At 39.4% G+C, this 17,901-nt stretch overlaps 5 protein-coding genes and 1 pseudogene across 8 annotated transcripts; 5 read left to right on the plus strand and 1 right to left on the minus strand.

Annotated features, from left to right (window-relative positions):
- The first annotated feature begins 1,382 nt into the window (after window positions 1-1,382).
- LOC104763792 (uncharacterized) lies at window positions 1,383-3,364 on the plus strand. Of its 2 annotated transcripts, none has more exons than XM_010487174.3 (2): window positions 1,383-2,845; window positions 3,111-3,364. In XM_010487174.3, exon 1 carries the CDS (start codon window positions 1,524-1,526, stop codon window positions 2,775-2,777), a length of 1,254 nt encoding a protein of 417 aa, XP_010485476.2. In that variant the 5' UTR covers window positions 1,383-1,523; the 3' UTR covers window positions 2,778-2,845; window positions 3,111-3,364. The 2 variants fall into 2 exon arrangements, with proteins under 2 accessions (XP_010485476.2, XP_010485477.2); XM_010487175.3 differs by having other exon boundaries at window positions 1,399-2,845; window positions 3,114-3,364.
- A 147-nt stretch (window positions 3,365-3,511) lies between these two features.
- LOC104763794 (putative galacturonosyltransferase 9) lies at window positions 3,512-6,151 on the plus strand. Its single transcript, XM_010487176.3, has 3 exons — window positions 3,512-4,090; window positions 4,223-5,461; window positions 5,579-6,151. The coding sequence occupies exons 1-3, from the start codon at window positions 3,920-3,922 to the stop codon at window positions 5,852-5,854; spliced, it is 1,686 nt and encodes a 561-aa protein (XP_010485478.1). The 5' UTR covers window positions 3,512-3,919; the 3' UTR covers window positions 5,855-6,151.
- Window positions 6,152-6,337: 186 nt separating this feature from the next.
- On the plus strand, window positions 6,338-8,895 carry LOC104763795 (6-phosphogluconate dehydrogenase, decarboxylating 2). Of its 2 annotated transcripts, none has more exons than XM_010487177.3 (2): window positions 6,338-6,722; window positions 7,204-8,895. In XM_010487177.3, exon 2 carries the CDS (start codon window positions 7,229-7,231, stop codon window positions 8,687-8,689), a length of 1,461 nt encoding a protein of 486 aa, XP_010485479.2. In that variant the 5' UTR covers window positions 6,338-6,722; window positions 7,204-7,228; the 3' UTR covers window positions 8,690-8,895. The 2 variants fall into 2 exon arrangements, with proteins under 2 accessions (XP_010485479.2, XP_010485480.2); XM_010487178.3 differs by lacking the exon at window positions 6,338-6,722 and adding an exon at window positions 6,739-6,946.
- Window positions 8,896-8,998: 103 nt separating this feature from the next.
- Window positions 8,999-14,742, plus strand: LOC104763796 (citrate synthase 5, mitochondrial-like; annotated as a pseudogene). The gene is made up of 16 exons (XR_015590982.1): window positions 8,999-9,487; window positions 9,591-9,686; window positions 9,810-10,185; window positions 10,281-10,378; window positions 10,475-10,531; window positions 10,709-10,771; window positions 10,933-11,034; window positions 11,199-11,306; window positions 11,390-11,431; window positions 11,512-11,589; window positions 11,679-11,730; window positions 11,822-11,914; window positions 12,016-12,090; window positions 12,394-12,779; window positions 13,324-13,522; window positions 13,718-14,742. The product of XR_015590982.1 is annotated as a citrate synthase 5, mitochondrial-like (transcript).
- Window positions 12,979-14,355, minus strand: LOC104763799 (zinc finger protein CONSTANS-LIKE 2). The gene is made up of 2 exons (XM_087501784.1): window positions 13,622-14,355; window positions 12,979-13,485 (listed from the first exon to the last, which is right to left on the minus strand). The coding sequence occupies exons 1-2, from the start codon at window positions 14,300-14,302 to the stop codon at window positions 13,126-13,128; spliced, it is 1,041 nt and encodes a 346-aa protein (XP_087357910.1). The 5' UTR covers window positions 14,303-14,355; the 3' UTR covers window positions 12,979-13,125.
- Window positions 14,743-14,931: 189 nt separating the features above from the next.
- LOC104763801 (uncharacterized) lies at window positions 14,932-17,871 on the plus strand. The gene has a single exon (XM_010487182.3). The coding sequence runs from the start codon at window positions 15,344-15,346 to the stop codon at window positions 17,624-17,626; it is 2,283 nt and encodes a 760-aa protein (XP_010485484.1). The 5' UTR covers window positions 14,932-15,343; the 3' UTR covers window positions 17,627-17,871.
- The last annotated feature ends 30 nt before the right edge of the window (window positions 17,872-17,901 follow it).

Genomic DNA, 17,901 nt, shown 5'->3' on the forward strand with positions numbered 1-17,901 from the left:
AAGAACCTAATTAATTACCTAAGCCAGTGAAACTAGTTGTGAGAAGTTCAAATTCTTAACTTAATCATTGGCACTCTTCCGTATGAAAATTTCTCTGTTAGACATCGATTGAATGAAACCACTGCTCTGGTCATATGCAAGAATCTGAGATACTCTGCCATGAGTCATAAACCTCAGCCGAGGTATCTATGGCGGGATTGAAACGATTACAACTGATTCGGTTCGGTTTACTCGGTTTCATAATAATGTAAACCGACTGAAACCGAATATCAATTACCCTGTAACCCAACCGGTTTAATATAATTAGATTACTACTCGGTTTATTTTTCGGTTATTAAATAACTAACTACATAGTTATAAATAAAGAATAATAAAAAATCGAGTCAGGTGTGATATATATTCTTTTTCATTCCATAATAATTTCTTTAACGTTAAAGGCAAAAAAATCAAGAAAATAAAAGCAAAAAAATTAAAAAAAAAGAAAGCAATGTCAGTTCACAGATACAATTTGGTATGCACTTTCTGGTACATTAAATATTGTGCAAGTAATTAATTTTGAGATATGTTTTTTAAAAATGATCAATATAAAATACATTAATATATATTTTTTGGTTAATATAAGTACGTATATACGTAATGGACTAAATATATTAAATTTAAGTAAACTTTGTGGACTTTGTATTACCAAAATTCATCTAAACGAAGTGTACACATAGTAGCTAGTTACAAATTATTCTTTGTTAAATTTAATTAATTTTGAGACGTTTTTTAAAATGATCAATGTAAAATACATGAATATATATATTTTTGGTTAATATAAGTTTGTATATATGTAATGGACTAAATATATTAAATTTAAGTAAACTATGTGGACTTTATATTACCAAAATTCATCTAAACAAAGTGTACACATAGTACACATATATAGCTAGTTACAAATTACTTAAAACTTTTTTATTTTGTAAATTAGATGATTAATCCTTTTGTAAAATATAATATATATATATATATAAGATTTAAAGTTATACGTTTTTTTTGTTAAACATTATATATTCCCTTTATTTTTACTGCAACAATATCCAAAATATTATCATGAATTTAGGGGGAAGTCATAAATTACTTCTAACTATTTATTTTGAAAACAAAAAAGTTATTAAATATATTACAACTTTTGTTTTTATATCACAAAATTCTGATACGAAACAAACATCAAGCTCATCCTACTAATATTAGGAGATTGAAGAAAATGAAGATTTTTTTGCCTTAATTTTCTGGACAATCTCAGTGGTTATCATATTATAAACTTTATTAGTTCTTTTTTGTAAGTTAGGCCAAAAATACATTGTCAATAAGGTCTTTGTAGTATAGTGGTAAGTATTCTCACCTGTCACCTGGGTGACCCAGGTTCGATCCCCAGCAACGGCGTAAACGTCATCATATTATATCCTTTGTGTACGAATGCATAAGATTTTCCCTCTGCATTTTTTTTTTTGGTTTGTACTTTTTTTCTCTGAAACACAACAATGGCGTCGACGACGAAGCCCGGTCCCGCAATCAACCTTGAAGAAGAGGCGGAAGGCGACGGTGTAGCCGTAGACGATTCGATTTTCATACCGGAGGCTACGAGCTTGCTCGTTTGTTACTCTCCGTTCGACGACAGCGACATCGATTGCAATCCTTATTTCCCTTTCTCAGGACCAATTTCAGATTCTGGATCAGGCTCTTACTCGGATTCAGAACCCGATCCGTACATATGTCCCATCGATTTCTTCGATCGAGAGTCTTCTTCCGAGGTTGACACGTCTGAGTACTTGGAATCGGAAAGGCTGACCTCCGGTGATTTCAATATTTGGGGATTTTATGACCCCAAGGAAGACGAAGATGAGATAGTTTTGGGAACTAGATGTGTATCTGGATCCGGTTCAGGATCCGTGTCGGATCATCAACCGGGTGAGCAAGGTCTTCGAGTGACCGGTATCGATTCGGATTCCGATTATGACGATGACGTGTTTGGTTATACCTCAGAGGATAGTGGGAATAGAGCAAATGATTCGGGTCGGGTCGAGGTTGGTACGGGTCTCCCTCCTGTGTGGGATGACGTCTTCGGTGAGGAAACCATCTTGGCTGATGAAGAATGGGAGGAAGTGCAGAACGCAATTAACTGGACGGATAGGGAGTTTGGTAGACCTGAAGAAGAAGAAGAAGGTGAAGATGAATTGTCTTCACTATCAAGGGATGATGATGATGAAGAGCATGAACTGGACTGGCAGGTTTTGTTAACTGTTAACAATGTTGTTAATTATATCGAACAAGCTGAAGGAATCTTGATAAACCCTGATGATGATATCGATCCGAGTTATTACCTGTATCTAGCTAGTTTGGATGAATTTGATGAAAACCATAGTGGACATTATGATGCTGATGCTATTCTTGGGCAAATGTTTGATAACGAGACTGGAATCTGGGGAAATCCTCCAGCAGCCAAAAGTGTAATTGAGGATCTTCCAGTTGTGGAATTTACAGTGGAAAAATTAAACAAAGGGAACATTGTTTGTGCGGTGTGTAAAGATGAAATTGTAGTGGAGGAGAAAGTAAGGAGGCTTCCTTGTAGTCATTTCTATCATGGAGACTGTATTATGCCTTGGTTGGGGATGAGGAATACTTGCCCTGTTTGTCGGTATGAGCTGCCTACTGATGATCTTGAGTATGAAAGGCATAAGAGCTCACAAAGCAGCGATGCCGGTTTGCCAAGTAACTTACCCGGTAGACATAGTTAATTGAATTTGAAGTTTCTGTTGTTCATGTTAATTAGCCAGGCAAGATCCTTAATCCACTTTCTTTTATGGTAAGCACTTACCTTAAATGTGATAGTGAAGTATCTATTGTTCATGTTGTAAATGTAAATATTCCTATTTTGTGAAATAAATCATGCTAAACTTGGAACCCCTATTGTTGCAAGTGTTTGTCAAGTTAATCTTCTTAAAAATATTGTAGTCATTGATCTGGATAGATCAGTACTATAAAGTTACCTTTTTGTAATAGGCTTCGATTATACACCTCTGCGATTCTTACTTGTTCTCTCAGTGAAACTTATGTTTGTATTGTTGCAGCAGAAGTCCAGCGTTTCTTACAGATTCGATGGAGTTTGTAAAAGTAATAAAAGTCTTATGTACGCCCTGTGACCCTGTCGCACTGGTATGTTATGCTACATGTCTGATCTGATTGTTTTTCCCCTCTATGATTTTTAGAGAACAAATCGGATGTAATCTGTATGACTGTACTGTATATAGTCTCTTGTCAACCCGACAAAATGTTGAAACAGGTTTATCTCTTTTGTTTAAACAAGTCGGAGACTCTTGTTGTCTGTGAGACTTGCACTCTCAGTGGGAAAAACACTGAACATCGTGATGTTTTTTTTTTATGAGAACTACGTGCCGTTGTCGTATAATTGAATTAGGCCTCATATGTCATATGGCCCAAACTAATAAGAAAAAGAGAGAATAAGGGGTGTGTAACATAAAATAAATGAAAATAAAAGGTGTGAATGTGAAATTAAAAATTTGTCAATTGATCGCATCGCACCGACGCGGAAAGCTGTGGTCTCCTCACTCGTCGCGTCAGTCGTCGTCACCATCCTCTCTCCATTACATAATTTTGTAATTAATTATATAAGTTAGTTACCACTGCACCAAAATTTATTGTTTACTTGGTAAAGATTACATGATTAGATATATTAACGTGTTATTTTCTTCACTAAAATTAAATGTTTGAGATCTATCCGTCACACTCCAGAGGTTGTGTTAACTCAGTCATCTGTGTCTGTGAGACAAAGCAAAAGAAGAACCTCACCGACGAATCGAAAATTTCCCGATCTGGAAAACAACTGACCTGTAAAAGGTGAAGTGTATCGGTTTATAAAATGGCGGTGGCCTTCCGTGGAGGCCGAGGCGGTGTCGGATCCGGCCAATCTACCGGACTTCGTAGTTTCTTCTCTTACCGGATCTTTATCTCCGCTTTGTTCTCTTTCCTCTTCCTCGCCACTTTCTCCGTCGTTCTCAACTCTTCTCGTCATCAACCTCCTCAGGATCATGTACGCATCTCCAATCTCTTTATTAGCTCCTTTGATTCATCTTGTTTTATATGCTTTTTTGATCGATTTTGCAATTATGAATCGGTTCTTTTGAATCATATCTGAGCTTCTTCTTCGTATTTGTTGTTTTAGACATTGCCGAGTATGGGAAACGCATATATGCAGAGGACGTTTTTGGCTTTACAATCGGATCCATTGAAAACGAGGTTGGATCTGATACACAAGCAAGCCACTGATCATCTCACACTTGTCAATGCTTATGCTGCTTACGCTAGGAAGCTTAAGCTTGATGCTTCCAAGCAGCTTAAGCTCTTCGAAGATTTGGCTATCAACTTCTCTGATTTGCAGTCGAAGCCTGGTTTGAAATCTTCTGTCTCTGACAACAGCAATGCTCTTGAGGAGGATACGTTTAGGGTGCTTGAGAAAGAAGTGAAAGATAAGGTGAAGACAGCTAGGATGATGATCGTTGAGTCTAAAGAGAGTTATGATACACAGCTTAAGATCCAGAAGTTGAAAGATACGATCTTTGCTGTTCAAGAACAGTTGACTAAAGCAAAGAAAAATGGTGCTGTTGCAAGCTTGATTTCAGCCAAGTCTGTCCCTAAAAGTCTTCATTGTTTGGCCATGAGGCTTGTAGGAGAGAGGATCTCAAATCCTGAGAAGTACAAGGATGCTCCACCTGATCCAGCCGCAGAGGATCCAACTCTTTACCACTATGCGATTTTCTCTGACAATGTGATTGCTGTCTCTGTTGTGGTGAGATCTGTTGTGATGAACGCAGAGGAGCCATGGAAGCATGTCTTCCATGTGGTTACCGATAAAATGAGTCTTGCAGCCATGAAGGTCTGGTTTAAGATGCGTCCTTTGGACCGTGGTGCTCATATTGAGATCAAATCCGTGGAGGACTTCAAGTTCTTGAACTCTTCATATGCACCGGTCTTGAGGCAGCTCGAGTCTGCCAAGTTGCAGAAGTTTTACTTCGAGAATCAAGCTGAAAACGCAACTAAAGATTCCCATAACCTCAAGTTCAAGAACCCGAAATATCTCTCGATGTTGAACCATCTCAGGTTTTACTTACCAGAGATGTATCCGAAGCTGAATAAGATTTTGTTCTTGGACGATGATGTTGTGGTGCAGAAAGACGTGACTGGTTTATGGAAAATCAACTTGGATGGCAAGGTGAATGGAGCTGTTGAGACATGCTTTGGCTCATTCCATCGTTATGGTCAATACTTAAACTTCACTCATCTTTTGATCAAAGAGAGCTTTAATCCCAATGCTTGTGCTTGGGCCTTTGGAATGAATATATTCGATCTCAATGCCTGGAGGCGCGAGAAATGTACCGATCAATACCATTACTGGCAGAACTTGGTAATTCCATCATGCTTAGTAGTATAATGTATAATTCTTACTTAGTAACTTAGACATATCAAAGCTCTATGGAAATTGGGAACTCTTCCTTACATTCTGTTGTTTTTGTCCGAGCAGAATGAAGATAGAACTCTATGGAAATTGGGAACTCTCCCTCCGGGATTGATCACATTCTATTCAAAGACGAAATCATTGGACAAATCATGGCATGTGCTTGGGTTAGGGTACAACCCGGGAGTGAGCATGGACGAGATCAGAAACGCAGCAGTGATCCATTACAATGGAAACATGAAACCATGGCTTGACATTGCAATGAACCAATACAAGTCTCTCTGGACGAAATATGTGGATAACGAAATGGAGTTTGTGCAGATGTGCAATTTTGGTCTCTAAAGAGAGCGATGGAAAAAAAAACAAACCAAAACCCGAGAGAGGAACATAAATACGGAGAAGAGGTAAACCTCGGATCGATTTGTTTCTGTCTTTCAGGGAAATTCTTTAACTGATACGTTTATCTTTATATAGGGTTACAAAGTATTTTGCTTCTTTTTGTCATAGCTTTGGTCTTTATTTAAATTATGTAAACTCATCACAGCAATATGTTCTCCAACTCCAAGCTACAATGTTTGTCTTTGTTGTCTTTATTTCATACTAAGAATCATCAAGAAATTCATATATGTCCTTCTAAAAGGTCTATTCTTCCCGTTCTAGAATGCTCTCATAATATATAGGTTTGAACGTAGAAAGAAGTGTGTGGCTCAAACTTGGCGGTTGAGTTATAATGTCAAAGGATTGGTTTGGTGATGAATTAGGGGATATTGGTTCTAATGTCAAACGCGGTTTAAATTGCTCTTGACAAACAGAATGATGTAAAATACATTCAAAACAAGAGTTATATTATGAGTTGTAAATGAACAGGGAATGAGAACAGAATTTTATAGTTTTTTTATGTGAAGAAGATCCAATAGAAAACGAACGACCACCACCAACCCAACCCTTTTCTTACCTAACGCAGAGTGGCCAATTTTGACAATACTTTAAAAAACGAGAAAGGGAATAATATAATTATTACTCAGTGGTGGTGCGAATCAGACCGTTCATTTGCTATATAGCAATCTGATACAAAAACAAAACATCACTCATCTCAACAATTTTTACTTACCCTTCCTTCTTCTTCTGCTTCCTCAGATCTTTTCCTCTTTTATTTTTGTTTTCTTGGACAAATCTCAAAATCCATCTCTGAAGAAAAAGTTAAAAGCAGGTTTGTTTCTCCGATCACACTCACTTTCTCGTTTTTCCCAATCAATTTTGTTTTTGCCATCTGATATTCTCCAATCGCTTTTCGATATTAATGATGTACTACGAATATTTCAGGAAAAAAAACTTTTTTTGTGAATCCAGCAATTTTGGTGTCACGATCTAGTATAGAAATTGAGAATTCTCATTGCTATTATGTTATTTAGATCGCCATTTTGGGTCTAAAGGGTAATCGACTCTTTGCTCTTGGGGTGTTGTTAGTGTATGCTACGATCGATCGTAACAAATATGAGAATTTTTCATTTGTTGATTTATTGATTCCTGTGTTCTTAGAGATCTTATATTCGTGGTTGGGTTTATTTTAGATCGATCATGCAATTGAAGCTGTTTGTTTTATATATACATCACCACCCACTTGCCGCAAAGTTTAGCTTCTCTATTCATCTTTTCTTAGATTTGAGATTTGTGTTATTATTTTTTGGCAGAGAGAAGAAGACAAAGCAAAACATTATGGCTGTTCAACCTACAAGAATAGGTCTAGCTGGACTGGCTGTGATGGGTCAGAACTTAGCTCTCAACATTGCTGAGAAAGGCTTCCCAATCTCTGTTTACAACAGAACCACTTCCAAAGTTGATGAGACCGTCGAACGTGCCAAAAAGGAAGGCAACCTTCCTCTTTACGGCTTCCATGACCCTGAGTCTTTTGTCAAATCGATTCAGAAGCCACGTGTTATCATCATGCTTGTTAAGGCTGGTGCTCCTGTTGACCAGACCATCAAGACCCTCTCTGCTTATTTGGAGAAGGGTGATTGCATTGTGGATGGTGGTAATGAATGGTATGAGAACACTGAGAGGAGAGAAAAAGCTGTGGCTGAGAACGGTTTCCTCTACCTTGGAATGGGAGTTTCTGGTGGTGAAGAAGGTGCTCGTAATGGGCCATCTATGATGCCTGGAGGCTCTTTTGAAGCCTACAAGAATATTGAAGACATTGTTCTCAAGGTTGCTGCTCAGGTTAGGGATAGTGGTCCCTGTGTGACTTACATTGGTAAGGGTGGGTCTGGAAACTTTGTCAAAATGGTCCATAATGGGATTGAGTACGGTGATATGCAGCTGATCGCAGAAGCTTATGATGTCCTGAAATCTGTTGGTAAATTATCGAATGAGGAGCTTCACAGTGTCTTCACTGACTGGAACAAAGGTGAGCTTGAGAGTTTCTTGATTGAGATCACAGCTGACATTTTCGGGATCAAGGACGATAAGGGAGATGGGCATTTGGTTGACAAGGTTTTGGACAAAACCGGCATGAAAGGTACAGGGAAATGGACTGTGCAGCAAGCAGCTGAGCTGTCTGTTCCTGCTCCCACCATTGAATCCTCTCTTGATGCGAGGTTCCTCAGCGGGCTAAAAGATGAACGTGTAGAAGCAGCTAAAGTCTTCAAGGCAGGTGGGTTTGGTGATATCTTGACTGATCAAACCGTTGACAAGAAACAGCTAATCGATGACGTGAGGAAGGCTCTTTACGCATCAAAAATCTGCAGTTACGCACAAGGGATGAACCTGATCCGTGCCAAGAGCATGGAAAAAGGGTGGGGATTGAAGCTAGGTGAGTTAGCTAGAATCTGGAAAGGAGGCTGCATCATCAGAGCAATCTTCTTAGACAGGATCAAGCAAGCTTATGACAGGAACGCAGAGCTGGCTAACCTATTGGTCGATCCTGAGTTTGCGAAAGAGATCATCGAGAGACAGTCCGCTTGGAGAAGAGTCGTATGCTTAGCAATCAACTCAGGTATCAGCACGCCGGGTATGTCTGCGAGTCTCGCATACTTTGATTCTTACAGGAGAGAGAGATTGCCGGCAAATCTTGTGCAAGCACAGAGAGATTACTTTGGTGCTCATACATATGAAAGGACTGATGTGGAAGGATCTTTCCACACCGAGTGGTTCAAGATTGCAAGACAATCCAAGATCTGAGAAGATCTCTCTCTCTCCTCTTGTATTCTTCTTCTTCTTCTTCTTCTCCTCCTTCAATAATAATTTTCACACAAGAATGTTATCGTTCCCTCAATGTGTGATATATACTGTTGGCTTATTTTTATGATTGTAGAACTGAGTTTTCTCCTCTTCTGTGTTCTTCTATTTCTCTATTAAAATTTTAAACTGAGATCTTAATTTGGTTATAATTTTTCCTTTTTAATGTTTATTAGATGGGCTTCGCTATTTATTTTGTCGGCCCATAATCTGATTTTGATTAAGTGTTCTCTTATGAAAACTCTCTCACATATTCTCCTTCCTGACAAATAAAATCAGAGACTCACTCTTCTTCTTCGTCACCCAAAAAACAAAGTTCCGAGAAACACAGAGAGAGAAAAGAGAGCGTTTCAATGGTGGCGACTAGAGAGCGCCGCTCACCTGTTGAGACTAGTATAGTGTTTGCCTGTGCTATCGAAGAGAGAGCAGACACTATACCAGTCTCAACAGGTGAGGGTTGTGTTTGTTACAATTTAGATGAGAATCAATTGCGACTGAGATTTTTTGGTTGTATGATGTCTCTCTTGTAGGTGTAAATAGGAATTGCCTTTTCTGATTGTGATTAGTGGTTATAAATACTCCCATCGTCTCCTTCCCTGACAAATCAGAGAGACTCACTCTTCTTCTTCGTCACCCAAAAAACAAGTTCAGAGAGACACAGAGAGAGAAAAGCGAGCGTTTCAATGGTGGCGATTAGAGAGCGGTATCGAAGAGAGAGCAGACATATACCAGTCTCAACAGGTGAGCGTTGCTCCGTTACACTGTCGGGGGTTCTTTTTGTTACAGTTTAGATGAGAATCAATTGCTACTGAGATTTTTTGGTTGTATGATGTTTCTCTTGTAGGTATGGAAGGAGAATTAGGGTTTCTGGAGCTTCGAACTCAAAGCCCCATGGGTTCCTCCTTTTCTACCTATCTTTGGGTCCAATTTCGCGGCAAGGGTTTGTTCTCTCGATTTTATTACTATTGGCAAATCATCTTCTTCTCTTCTCCATTGACTAACATATCACCTGATGATTTTGTTCCTAAATCCTAATCTCGCTCGTTCTCTCTCTCTCTCTCAGGTTCCGAGCAAGCCAACACTAGCAGCCAAGCAATTTATGATAACCGGATAACCGATTCTTGGTGTTGGTTTTACGGGATCACGGGTTATGCAACTTTTGTCTCTTTTTTTTTTTTTTTTTATTTTGGTAACAGTTACAATTTTTAGGGTTTAGATATCTATATGTGATTGCTTTGTTCTTATAGGGTTAATGGCATAGTGTGGCTAAGTGGCTTCTCACGATTCTTTTTGTTTTCATATCTCACTGGCGCTATTTGAAGAACTATTGCCAAGAGAATCCGGTCCGGTGATGTGTACATCCCTCGGGGGTGTTTCTGTCCCAGCTCTTGATAAAGATTGTCCTTGGGACTAGTTCCTCCCAGCCCAATCAATTTTTGGTATTGTGTTTTGTTTGACTGCATATGTCTTTCTTTTGAAGTGTTCATATGGTCTTTGTCTTGATGCTTAACTAAGTTCAACTTTTTTTGTGCAGTCATAGGGAGACACAGTAACTAGTGGTGACTTGTAAGTTTACTGGTTTACTAGGAAGCAGCTGGATTCACAGTTAATGATCCTGTTCACACAATGGTTGTGAGTTCTCCTCCTTATCTTGGCTTTCGTTTCTCTTTTCTCTTTTGTAGGGTTATTCATCTGTAGCTAACATATACTTTGCCCCTGTTATTACAGCCACTTTCTCTGGAGCTAGGACCAGGAATTTTGGAAAATGTCTTCGATGGAGTTGAGGTTTAGTTGGATTTTACATGAAGTTTTATGATTTGTTTTATCATTTCAAACTGCTGACTGTGCATGGCTTCTCACGCTGGTCTTGATACATGATAGTGTTCCACTTTAGTTTGTACTCCAAATGTTTTTATAGACACACATATCTGATGGTTCTGTTTTTGGTGTTACTTTATTAAGGTTGGGAGTGCACTTTCGGATCCATATTCATCTGCAGCTGCATTAAATGGTTTAGCTAATCAGGTAACCCCTCTTATTTATCTCCTGAATGAATCTTCTAATTGGTCGAAACTACAAGTGAGAGTTCCAAGAATGACTCTTAAGCTGCTAAACTTATGATGTTCAACTAAGAATTCTGAAATCTTAGTCAGTTTTTTTTTTTTGGGTGCATGGTCTTGTTATAGGAAGTTTTGCTGTGGATTAAATCAGTTGTCGAGGAATGCGGAGAAAATATATCAAAGGAACAGCCAAAAGATAATGTCTGGAAAATGTTGAACAGTGGGAAGGTAAACAACAGAGTTGTAATTTGTATTGCATGCTAATCACGACAGGCCATAACTTGAATCATTGTTCAATTAAAACATAAAAGCTTGGGATTATGTTTTGATTTTTGGCTTTGCCTGTGAATTGTGAATGTTGCCAAAAACTTTAAATAAACATTTTCTTGCAGGTTGTTGCAGGATATAGCCATGGTGTCTTGCCTAAAACGGATCCAAGATACGTGTGCCAAAGAGAGTTTGCCTTGAAGCATCTACCGGATGATCCTCTTTTTCAGCTGGTAACGTTTTTCCCCTTAATATTTGGTCATGCTTTTAAATTTTTACTGGCTCACAAAATTAATCAACTCGATATGTCTCAAAGCTTTATGAAGTGGTGCCTCCTATTCTAACTGAGCTGGGAGAGGTACTATTTACATTATCATTTATGTGCTACCAGATTCCTGATTTACTTTGGTTTTATGAATCTTGAAATCGTTGTTACAGGTCAAGAACCTGTGGCCTAACGTTGATGCTCATAGTAGAGTGCTGATGAACTATTAATTATGGTCTAACCTAAGCAAGGTTCGAACTGCATCGTTAAGTGTGATTAACCTTGGACCTTGTTTTACTGAATCTTGGTTATAATAGAGTGATATTTCTTTCAAATATAGATACTACACTGTGTTTTTTGGCGTCTCAAGGAGTCTCGACATCTGCTCACAGGTACATACAGACATATATTGGCGCTATCGACCGGTCTCATTTAATAAACTCACACACATTTTATGATGCTGTTTTCTTTCTTTTGTTTCAGCTGATATGGGACCGGGCTCTTGGACTGCCACTAGATACGCCAAAGAGAGGACAGTGGAAACGCTAAGTTGATCACTGACGGTGGCTTGTCAAGGTTCTCTCTTTCATGAAACTAGCCTTCTCTTCCATTTGAATGGGTCTAGTCTAAATTTTTGCTGTAGAGTTATGAACTTCTAACACTGTGTTTTCTTCCAGATAGTCATAGACAGCGTAGATGCCACAGGACAGATTTCTGCTGCATTTGACTTCACAACTAAGTGAATTCTGCAGGTACGTATATTTATATAGTGATTTAGTTATTTGAGTTGTTATCGTATATCCCGCTATTTCTGTTTTGCATACATAATGTTTTCATTTACAAACACAAACGATCCTAGGAAGATCCCACATTTTATGATCTCTTTGAATATTTCCAGATATGAACACAAGGCTTGGTTAAAATGTGGTGTTTTTATTCGTTGCCCAATCATCCTTTATTTTCAGCACTTACCATAAAAAAGTGAGAAAGTATAGTTCCTTTATTCTAAAAGGTTTAAAAAGTGAGTTATCTTTGTTTACTTGTCTTTTGCATAGGCATCAACATCTTATGCTTGTAGATGGTTTATATTCGGTGCTGGCCAAGGACCCTAGTGCTAATCAAGAGAAATAAAACGATCGGATGTAATCAATCCATTCAGAAAACCTTGCTCCACTTAGGTTTCTCAGTTTCTTCACTATCTTACTCCTACTTGGCTGAATACGGTAACTATTCCCATTAGTCGAAATTGACCAATTGATGCTGATTTGCATGTTGGTTTTTGGAGTTTTTTAAATTTCTGTGGACAAAGTTGTTCTATGTTATCCGTTTAATCAACAAATCATGAGTTGGCATAAGTGGAACTGTCCTGCAACTTACGTGTACAAGGGATCTGGAACGTGTCAAGAAACAGAAGATTCTACTGCCAGAAAATAATCAAAAGGTATTTACTTTGAACCTACCTAGGTGTGTCGTCTTTCATGTCAAGTGACAACGTGTAAAATCTGCTTTTAGTTTTCTACTCATAGTGATGCATATCTCTTTCATGTGGCACCATTTCAATTAGAGTGATAGGCACTGTTCCAGAAGATAAGATTTCACCATTTCATCTATTTAGAGAGATGTTGTTTAAACACTGCAGCTATAGGAACATATCTAATTAACTCGTACTAGTTGGACAAAAGTGACAAAACTAAGGATTCATATGCGTAAATGTGGTAATAACTTGTAGAAATCCAAACTAGAAGTATTTTACAGCATGCAATCTAGTCCATCTTCGCCATAGTAGTTCAAAAGGAAGGAACAATTCCATATCCAGTCTCAGACATTAGCGATGTTGAGAAGATTTCTTCAGCATCAGCTTCAATTTCTATCCTCTTTGCGAATCTGCCCTTGATTCGTGGCCTTATCTCTGCATATGCCTTTCTTGAAGCATACCTTATTGTTTTGTCAAACTTCCTCGTCTTCTTCTTCTCTCTGTATCTCAGGACCCTAGCCTCCCTTTCCATTGGAGTAAGCTGCTGCACCATCTGAGTAGGAGGACCAGATAGTTGGTCTATCGTCTCTTTAGTTGTTCTTGGGTGTTGGACTGTTATGTCACTTGCTGGTGACTCTGGCACAACACTGATGTCCATTGATGAAACGGATGCCTAATGACAGAAACAAAGACAATTTCAATCCTCTGAGGTAATAGGAGTAAAGAATCGATGTATAGGGAAGCATACTTGTGATGAAACAACTGATTATTTTGAACTAAAGAGCTGGCATGCATATAAAAAATCTTACGCTATAGTTTAGGTCCTTTAAGGAGTTGTTGTAGTGAGCTCCTGTGGAGCAGCCATAGTTGATACCCAAGTGAAAGTTGTGTTGACTTTGTTGCAGGTGGTTTGTTGATTCTTCAACTTGAAGTGGCACAACTCCATCTCCTCCAAAGCTCCTCTGGTATTGACTGTACTGATGATCATCGAATTGGTTGTCCATGCTGGAGCTGTAATCCACAAGATCAAGGTACTCTACACCAAACAAGAAACCATTGTTCTGAGTACCGCTGTTCTTGCCTGGATTAGGCAGTAACCAGGACGCCACCTCTCGATCGTCCTCATCATTATCTGCATCAGTCTCGCTCGGGGCCATGGAGCTGCAAGAGTTTGCAGACAATGGGAGAATGGGAACACGTTGATGACGTCTAGCTAGTGGGTTTGCGGAATGAATCTCAGCATCACAGGTTGTGCAGAGAGAGGCAGCGTCCGCTTTGCACAAGAACGCAGCCGGAGCAGACTCACATGACTGGCAGACACGAACACGTTCATGGCGGGAAGCAACACGATTCGCTGCGTGAACTCGAGCATCACAGGTATTGCACAAGTAGGCAGAGTCAGCTTCACAGTAGACAGTGCAGGCGGCTGAACGACATGTGTCACATGCTCGTGCCCAATTACCACTCTCGTTACTCTCTTCTTTCAACATTATAGTAAGTTATAAAGTTTTTAAGATTAGTGGCAAAAGGAGAGATTGTTTGTAATTCAGAAAAGAGGGAAGGCTACTACTATATCTGGTGGTGGTGAGAAGAGGGGTAAAGAGATAGAATCTTTGTAGATGGACACGTGGCGCAGATTTAGTGGTTGTAAAAAGTGGTTGGATCATCTTGTGGCTGTCTGAGTTTTGAAGAAACGTTTCATTTAATCATGGAAAAGTCTTTTCTTACGTCCTTTGCAAAGGAAAACAAATCTACACCAAGTGTCTCCTATGCAAGTGTGTAAACAATCTCTTCCTATTGTAGCTTTCTCTGTAGTAGGACCCGTGAGAGCTGACATGGATAAGATTCTCAATCACGTAACTTTTACTGTTTTTTCTTTTTGAGCAAAGATGTAAACTTTTTGAATCAAATTTGAAACATGTATTTATCATATACTAGGTTAATGAGGTGTCGATCAAAAATATGTTATACCAAAAACTTTCAGAGACATGAAAAGTAAAGTGATGAAAAAAAGCTGACAGTGGTGAATCTGTTGTGACCAATGAGAATATGACAAGTAAGCCTTTTAGTGAAGAGATTAGGATGCTCATGAGCCACAAGTTATCTTGTTTCCTTTTTTCATTTTTGTTTTGTTTTGTTGTCTTGACAATCAACTATATTGACATAATGAGGGAATGATATATATCTCTGAATCAAATCAACTTTATCACTCATTTCTTGTTTGAATTTGATAATAAATAAAATCATGCATAAATTATTATTTTCCAAGAGAAAGAAAGAAGAAACTTGGATGGGCTGTTACAAAAAGGCATATCCTATTCGTGGTAACTTATGGACTGGATCGTATATTCATATAAAGGAAAGCCCATTGGGCTTGAAAGGGTTTCTGTGTTTCAGGCTTTCAGCACAGTTCCGTTCGATTTCGAGTTGACTGAACATAATCCGAAATTTCAAATTCCCAATTTGAATCACAAAAGCCAAAAAGAAAAAAAAAAAGCTTCGCCGAGACGCTTCAGTACTCTCAGTAAACGATGGTTCCGCCATTGCTGAAGCTCGAGTTCACCCAGGGTCCAAGAGCTGGCGATTCTCTAGGGTTCAAACCCGGATCCACTATCCGGATAGGTCGAGTCGTTCGTGGTAATGAAATCGCCATCAAAGACGCCGGAATCTCTACCAAACACCTCCGGATCGTCTCCGATTCGTCGGAGAACTGGATAATCCAGGATCTAGGATCTTCCAACGGCACCATATTGAACTCGGAAAGTATCGACCCAGATACTCCCGTCAATCTTAGCCATGGAGATGAAATCAAGCTTGGTGAGTACACTTCCATTGTGGTGAACTTTGTGAGTGATGTTCAGCCGCCGCCGCCGCCGCAGGAGCCTAAGCTTCCGCCCAGGCCAAGGAGGAATAACAAGCGTAACGCTGTTTCGGATCCGGATCCGGATCCTATTGAGTCGGTTCAGGAGAAGCCAAAGCGAGCGCGTGGATCGTTGAAGCAAGAGGACAATGAACTACCCAAGAAAACTAGGGCTTCGAGAAAGAAAAATCTGGCAGATATCGTCGATAAAGAAGAGGAATTGGAGGTGGAAGTTGAGAAAAAGGTCAATTCTAGGGTTGGGAGGCCCTGGAAGAACGCAAAGGAAGAGGTTCCGGAGGAGAAAGAGGTCAATCCTAGGGTTGGGAGGCCTCGGAAGAACGCAAGTAGTGCAAAGGAAGAGGTCTCGGAGGAGAAAAAGGTCAATCGTAGGGTTGGGAGGCCCCGGAAGAACGCAATTACGAATGAAGAACAAGTCCCGGAGGAGGAAAAAGGCAACTCTGGGGTTCGTAAAGGTAGCAACAGTGAGAGTATCGAGAAATTGGGTTTGAAATCGATCAAATTGGAAGTTGAAGATACCCCAAAGAGAGTAGAAATCTCAGAGGTGGAAAGCAGGAAGAGAGTGACAAGGAGCAAGCAGGTTGAGAATGTCAAGACTGAGGACACTGTTTTAGAGGTTAATGATGAGAAAAGAGCTACAAGGGCTACCAGAAGCAAGAAGACTGAAATTGGTGGAGATTCCTTTCTGGAGTTGGAGATGGTCCTGAGCCTAGCCCGGAAAAGCCGTGCAAAGAGGAGGAAAATGGAGCAGGAGCCGTCCAAGAGCGTTGTGGAGATGGAAACTAGAAATGATGATGCCGGAGAAGAGGTTTTGAAGAACTGTCATGTTGAAGAAGATAAGGAATATGAAGCTCAGGGAGGTTGTAGTGAAAGGAGTGATGACAAATGTGATAAAGAAGATGAGAGAGAGGGTGATGGATCTAAGAGGGTGGAGCAGGTAGAGACCGAGTTAAGGAAGAATAGCACAGTAATAGAAGATGACCTGAACTGTACTATTAGAGAAGATGGAGAGATTGAGAACTTGCAAGATATTGAAGAAGAAAATGGAAATAAAGCTCAGGAAGGTTGCAGTGAAAGAAGTGATGACAAATGTGTCAAAGAAGATGAGAGAGAGGGTGATGGGTCTAAGAGGGTGGAGCAGGTAGAGAGTGAGTTAAGGAAGAAGAGCACAGTTGGAGAAGATCACCTAAACTGTACTGTTAGAGAAGATGGAGAGACTAAGAACTTGCAAGATATTGTAGAAGAAAATGGAAATAAATCTCAGGAAGGTTGCAGTGAAAGAAGTGATGACAAATGTGATAAAGAAGATGAGAGGGAGGGTGATGGGTCTAAGAGGGTGGAGAAGGTAGAGAGTGAGTTAAGGAAGAAGAGCACAGTTGGAGAAGATGACCTAAACTGTACTGTTAGAGAAGATGGAGAGACTGAGAACTTGCAAGATGTTGTAGAAGAAAATGGAAACAAATCTCAGGAAGGTTGCAGTGAAAGAAGTGATGAAAAACGTGAGAAAGAAGATGAGAGGGAAGGTGATGGATCTAAGAGGGTAGAGCAGGTGGAGATTGAGTTAAGGAAGAAGAACACCATAGAAGAAGATGACCTGAACTGTACTGTTAGAGAAGTTGCAGACACAGAAAACTTACAACAAATTGAAGAAGAACGTTGTGACGAGGAAAGAGAGTGTACGGTCGAGGAGGCTGGAATTGCGACAGTAGATGATGATTGTGAAGAGGAAAAGGTTGAGCAGGTATCAAGCAATAGGATTGTAGAGAGGGTAGGAGTAGATTTAGGGAAAATGACACTAAGAAATTGGTTTGATTCCATGGAAGCTCAACTGCCAAAACAGACAATTGAAGAGACAGAGAAGATGATTGAGCCCATGAGAAGTAAGACTTTGAGAGTTTACAATCATATTGTAGAGCAAAGGGAAAAGGGCGTGTAAGTTGATTTGATCATTCCTTACAACATCCCATTTTGCTAAGCTTCATGATATGTTCTAGGATATGTTCTAACTTATACCTGAGAATACTTTGATCTCATTGTTAAGTTGCTACTGGCTTATAATGTGATTTCTTCAAGTATGGTAGGAATCTTGTTAAGAAATATTGAATGACAAAAGCTTCCTTGAAAGCATCTGTATCTATTACTCATTTTGTGCAATGTAGATCATGATCTTGCGTGTTGTGACTGCTAGGAACCACTAGTTCTTGGAGTTTT

Source organism: Camelina sativa, chromosome 19 (genome assembly GCF_030686135.1).
Source record: "Camelina sativa cultivar CO46 ecotype springtype chromosome 19, ASM3068613v1".
NCBI classification, from domain to species: domain Eukaryota; kingdom Viridiplantae; phylum Streptophyta; class Magnoliopsida; order Brassicales; family Brassicaceae; genus Camelina; species Camelina sativa.

Excerpts from the sequence above, each read along its gene's own strand:
- LOC104763792 (XM_010487174.3), top strand. The coding sequence starts at position 1,524 with ATGGCGTCGACGACGAAGCCCGGTCCCGCAATCAACCTTGAAGAAGAG.
- LOC104763801 (XM_010487182.3), top strand. The coding sequence starts at position 15,344 with ATGGTTCCGCCATTGCTGAAGCTCGAGTTCACCCAGGGTCCAAGAGCT.
- LOC104763799 (XM_087501784.1), bottom strand. The coding sequence starts at position 14,302 with ATGTTGAAAGAAGAGAGTAACGAGAGTGGTAATTGGGCACGAGCATGT. Across the intron at positions 13,486-13,621 it reads TAAAGGACCTAAACTATAGC|GCATCCGTTTCATCAATGGA; the intron begins GTAAGATTTTTT and ends TTCTGTCATTAG.
- LOC104763795 (XM_010487177.3), top strand. The coding sequence starts at position 7,229 with ATGGCTGTTCAACCTACAAGAATAGGTCTAGCTGGACTGGCTGTGATG.
- LOC104763794 (XM_010487176.3), top strand. The coding sequence starts at position 3,920 with ATGGCGGTGGCCTTCCGTGGAGGCCGAGGCGGTGTCGGATCCGGCCAA. Across the intron at positions 4,091-4,222 it reads ATCAACCTCCTCAGGATCAT|ACATTGCCGAGTATGGGAAA; the intron begins GTACGCATCTCC and ends TTGTTGTTTTAG. Across the intron at positions 5,462-5,578 it reads ACCATTACTGGCAGAACTTG|AATGAAGATAGAACTCTATG; the intron begins GTAATTCCATCA and ends TTGTCCGAGCAG.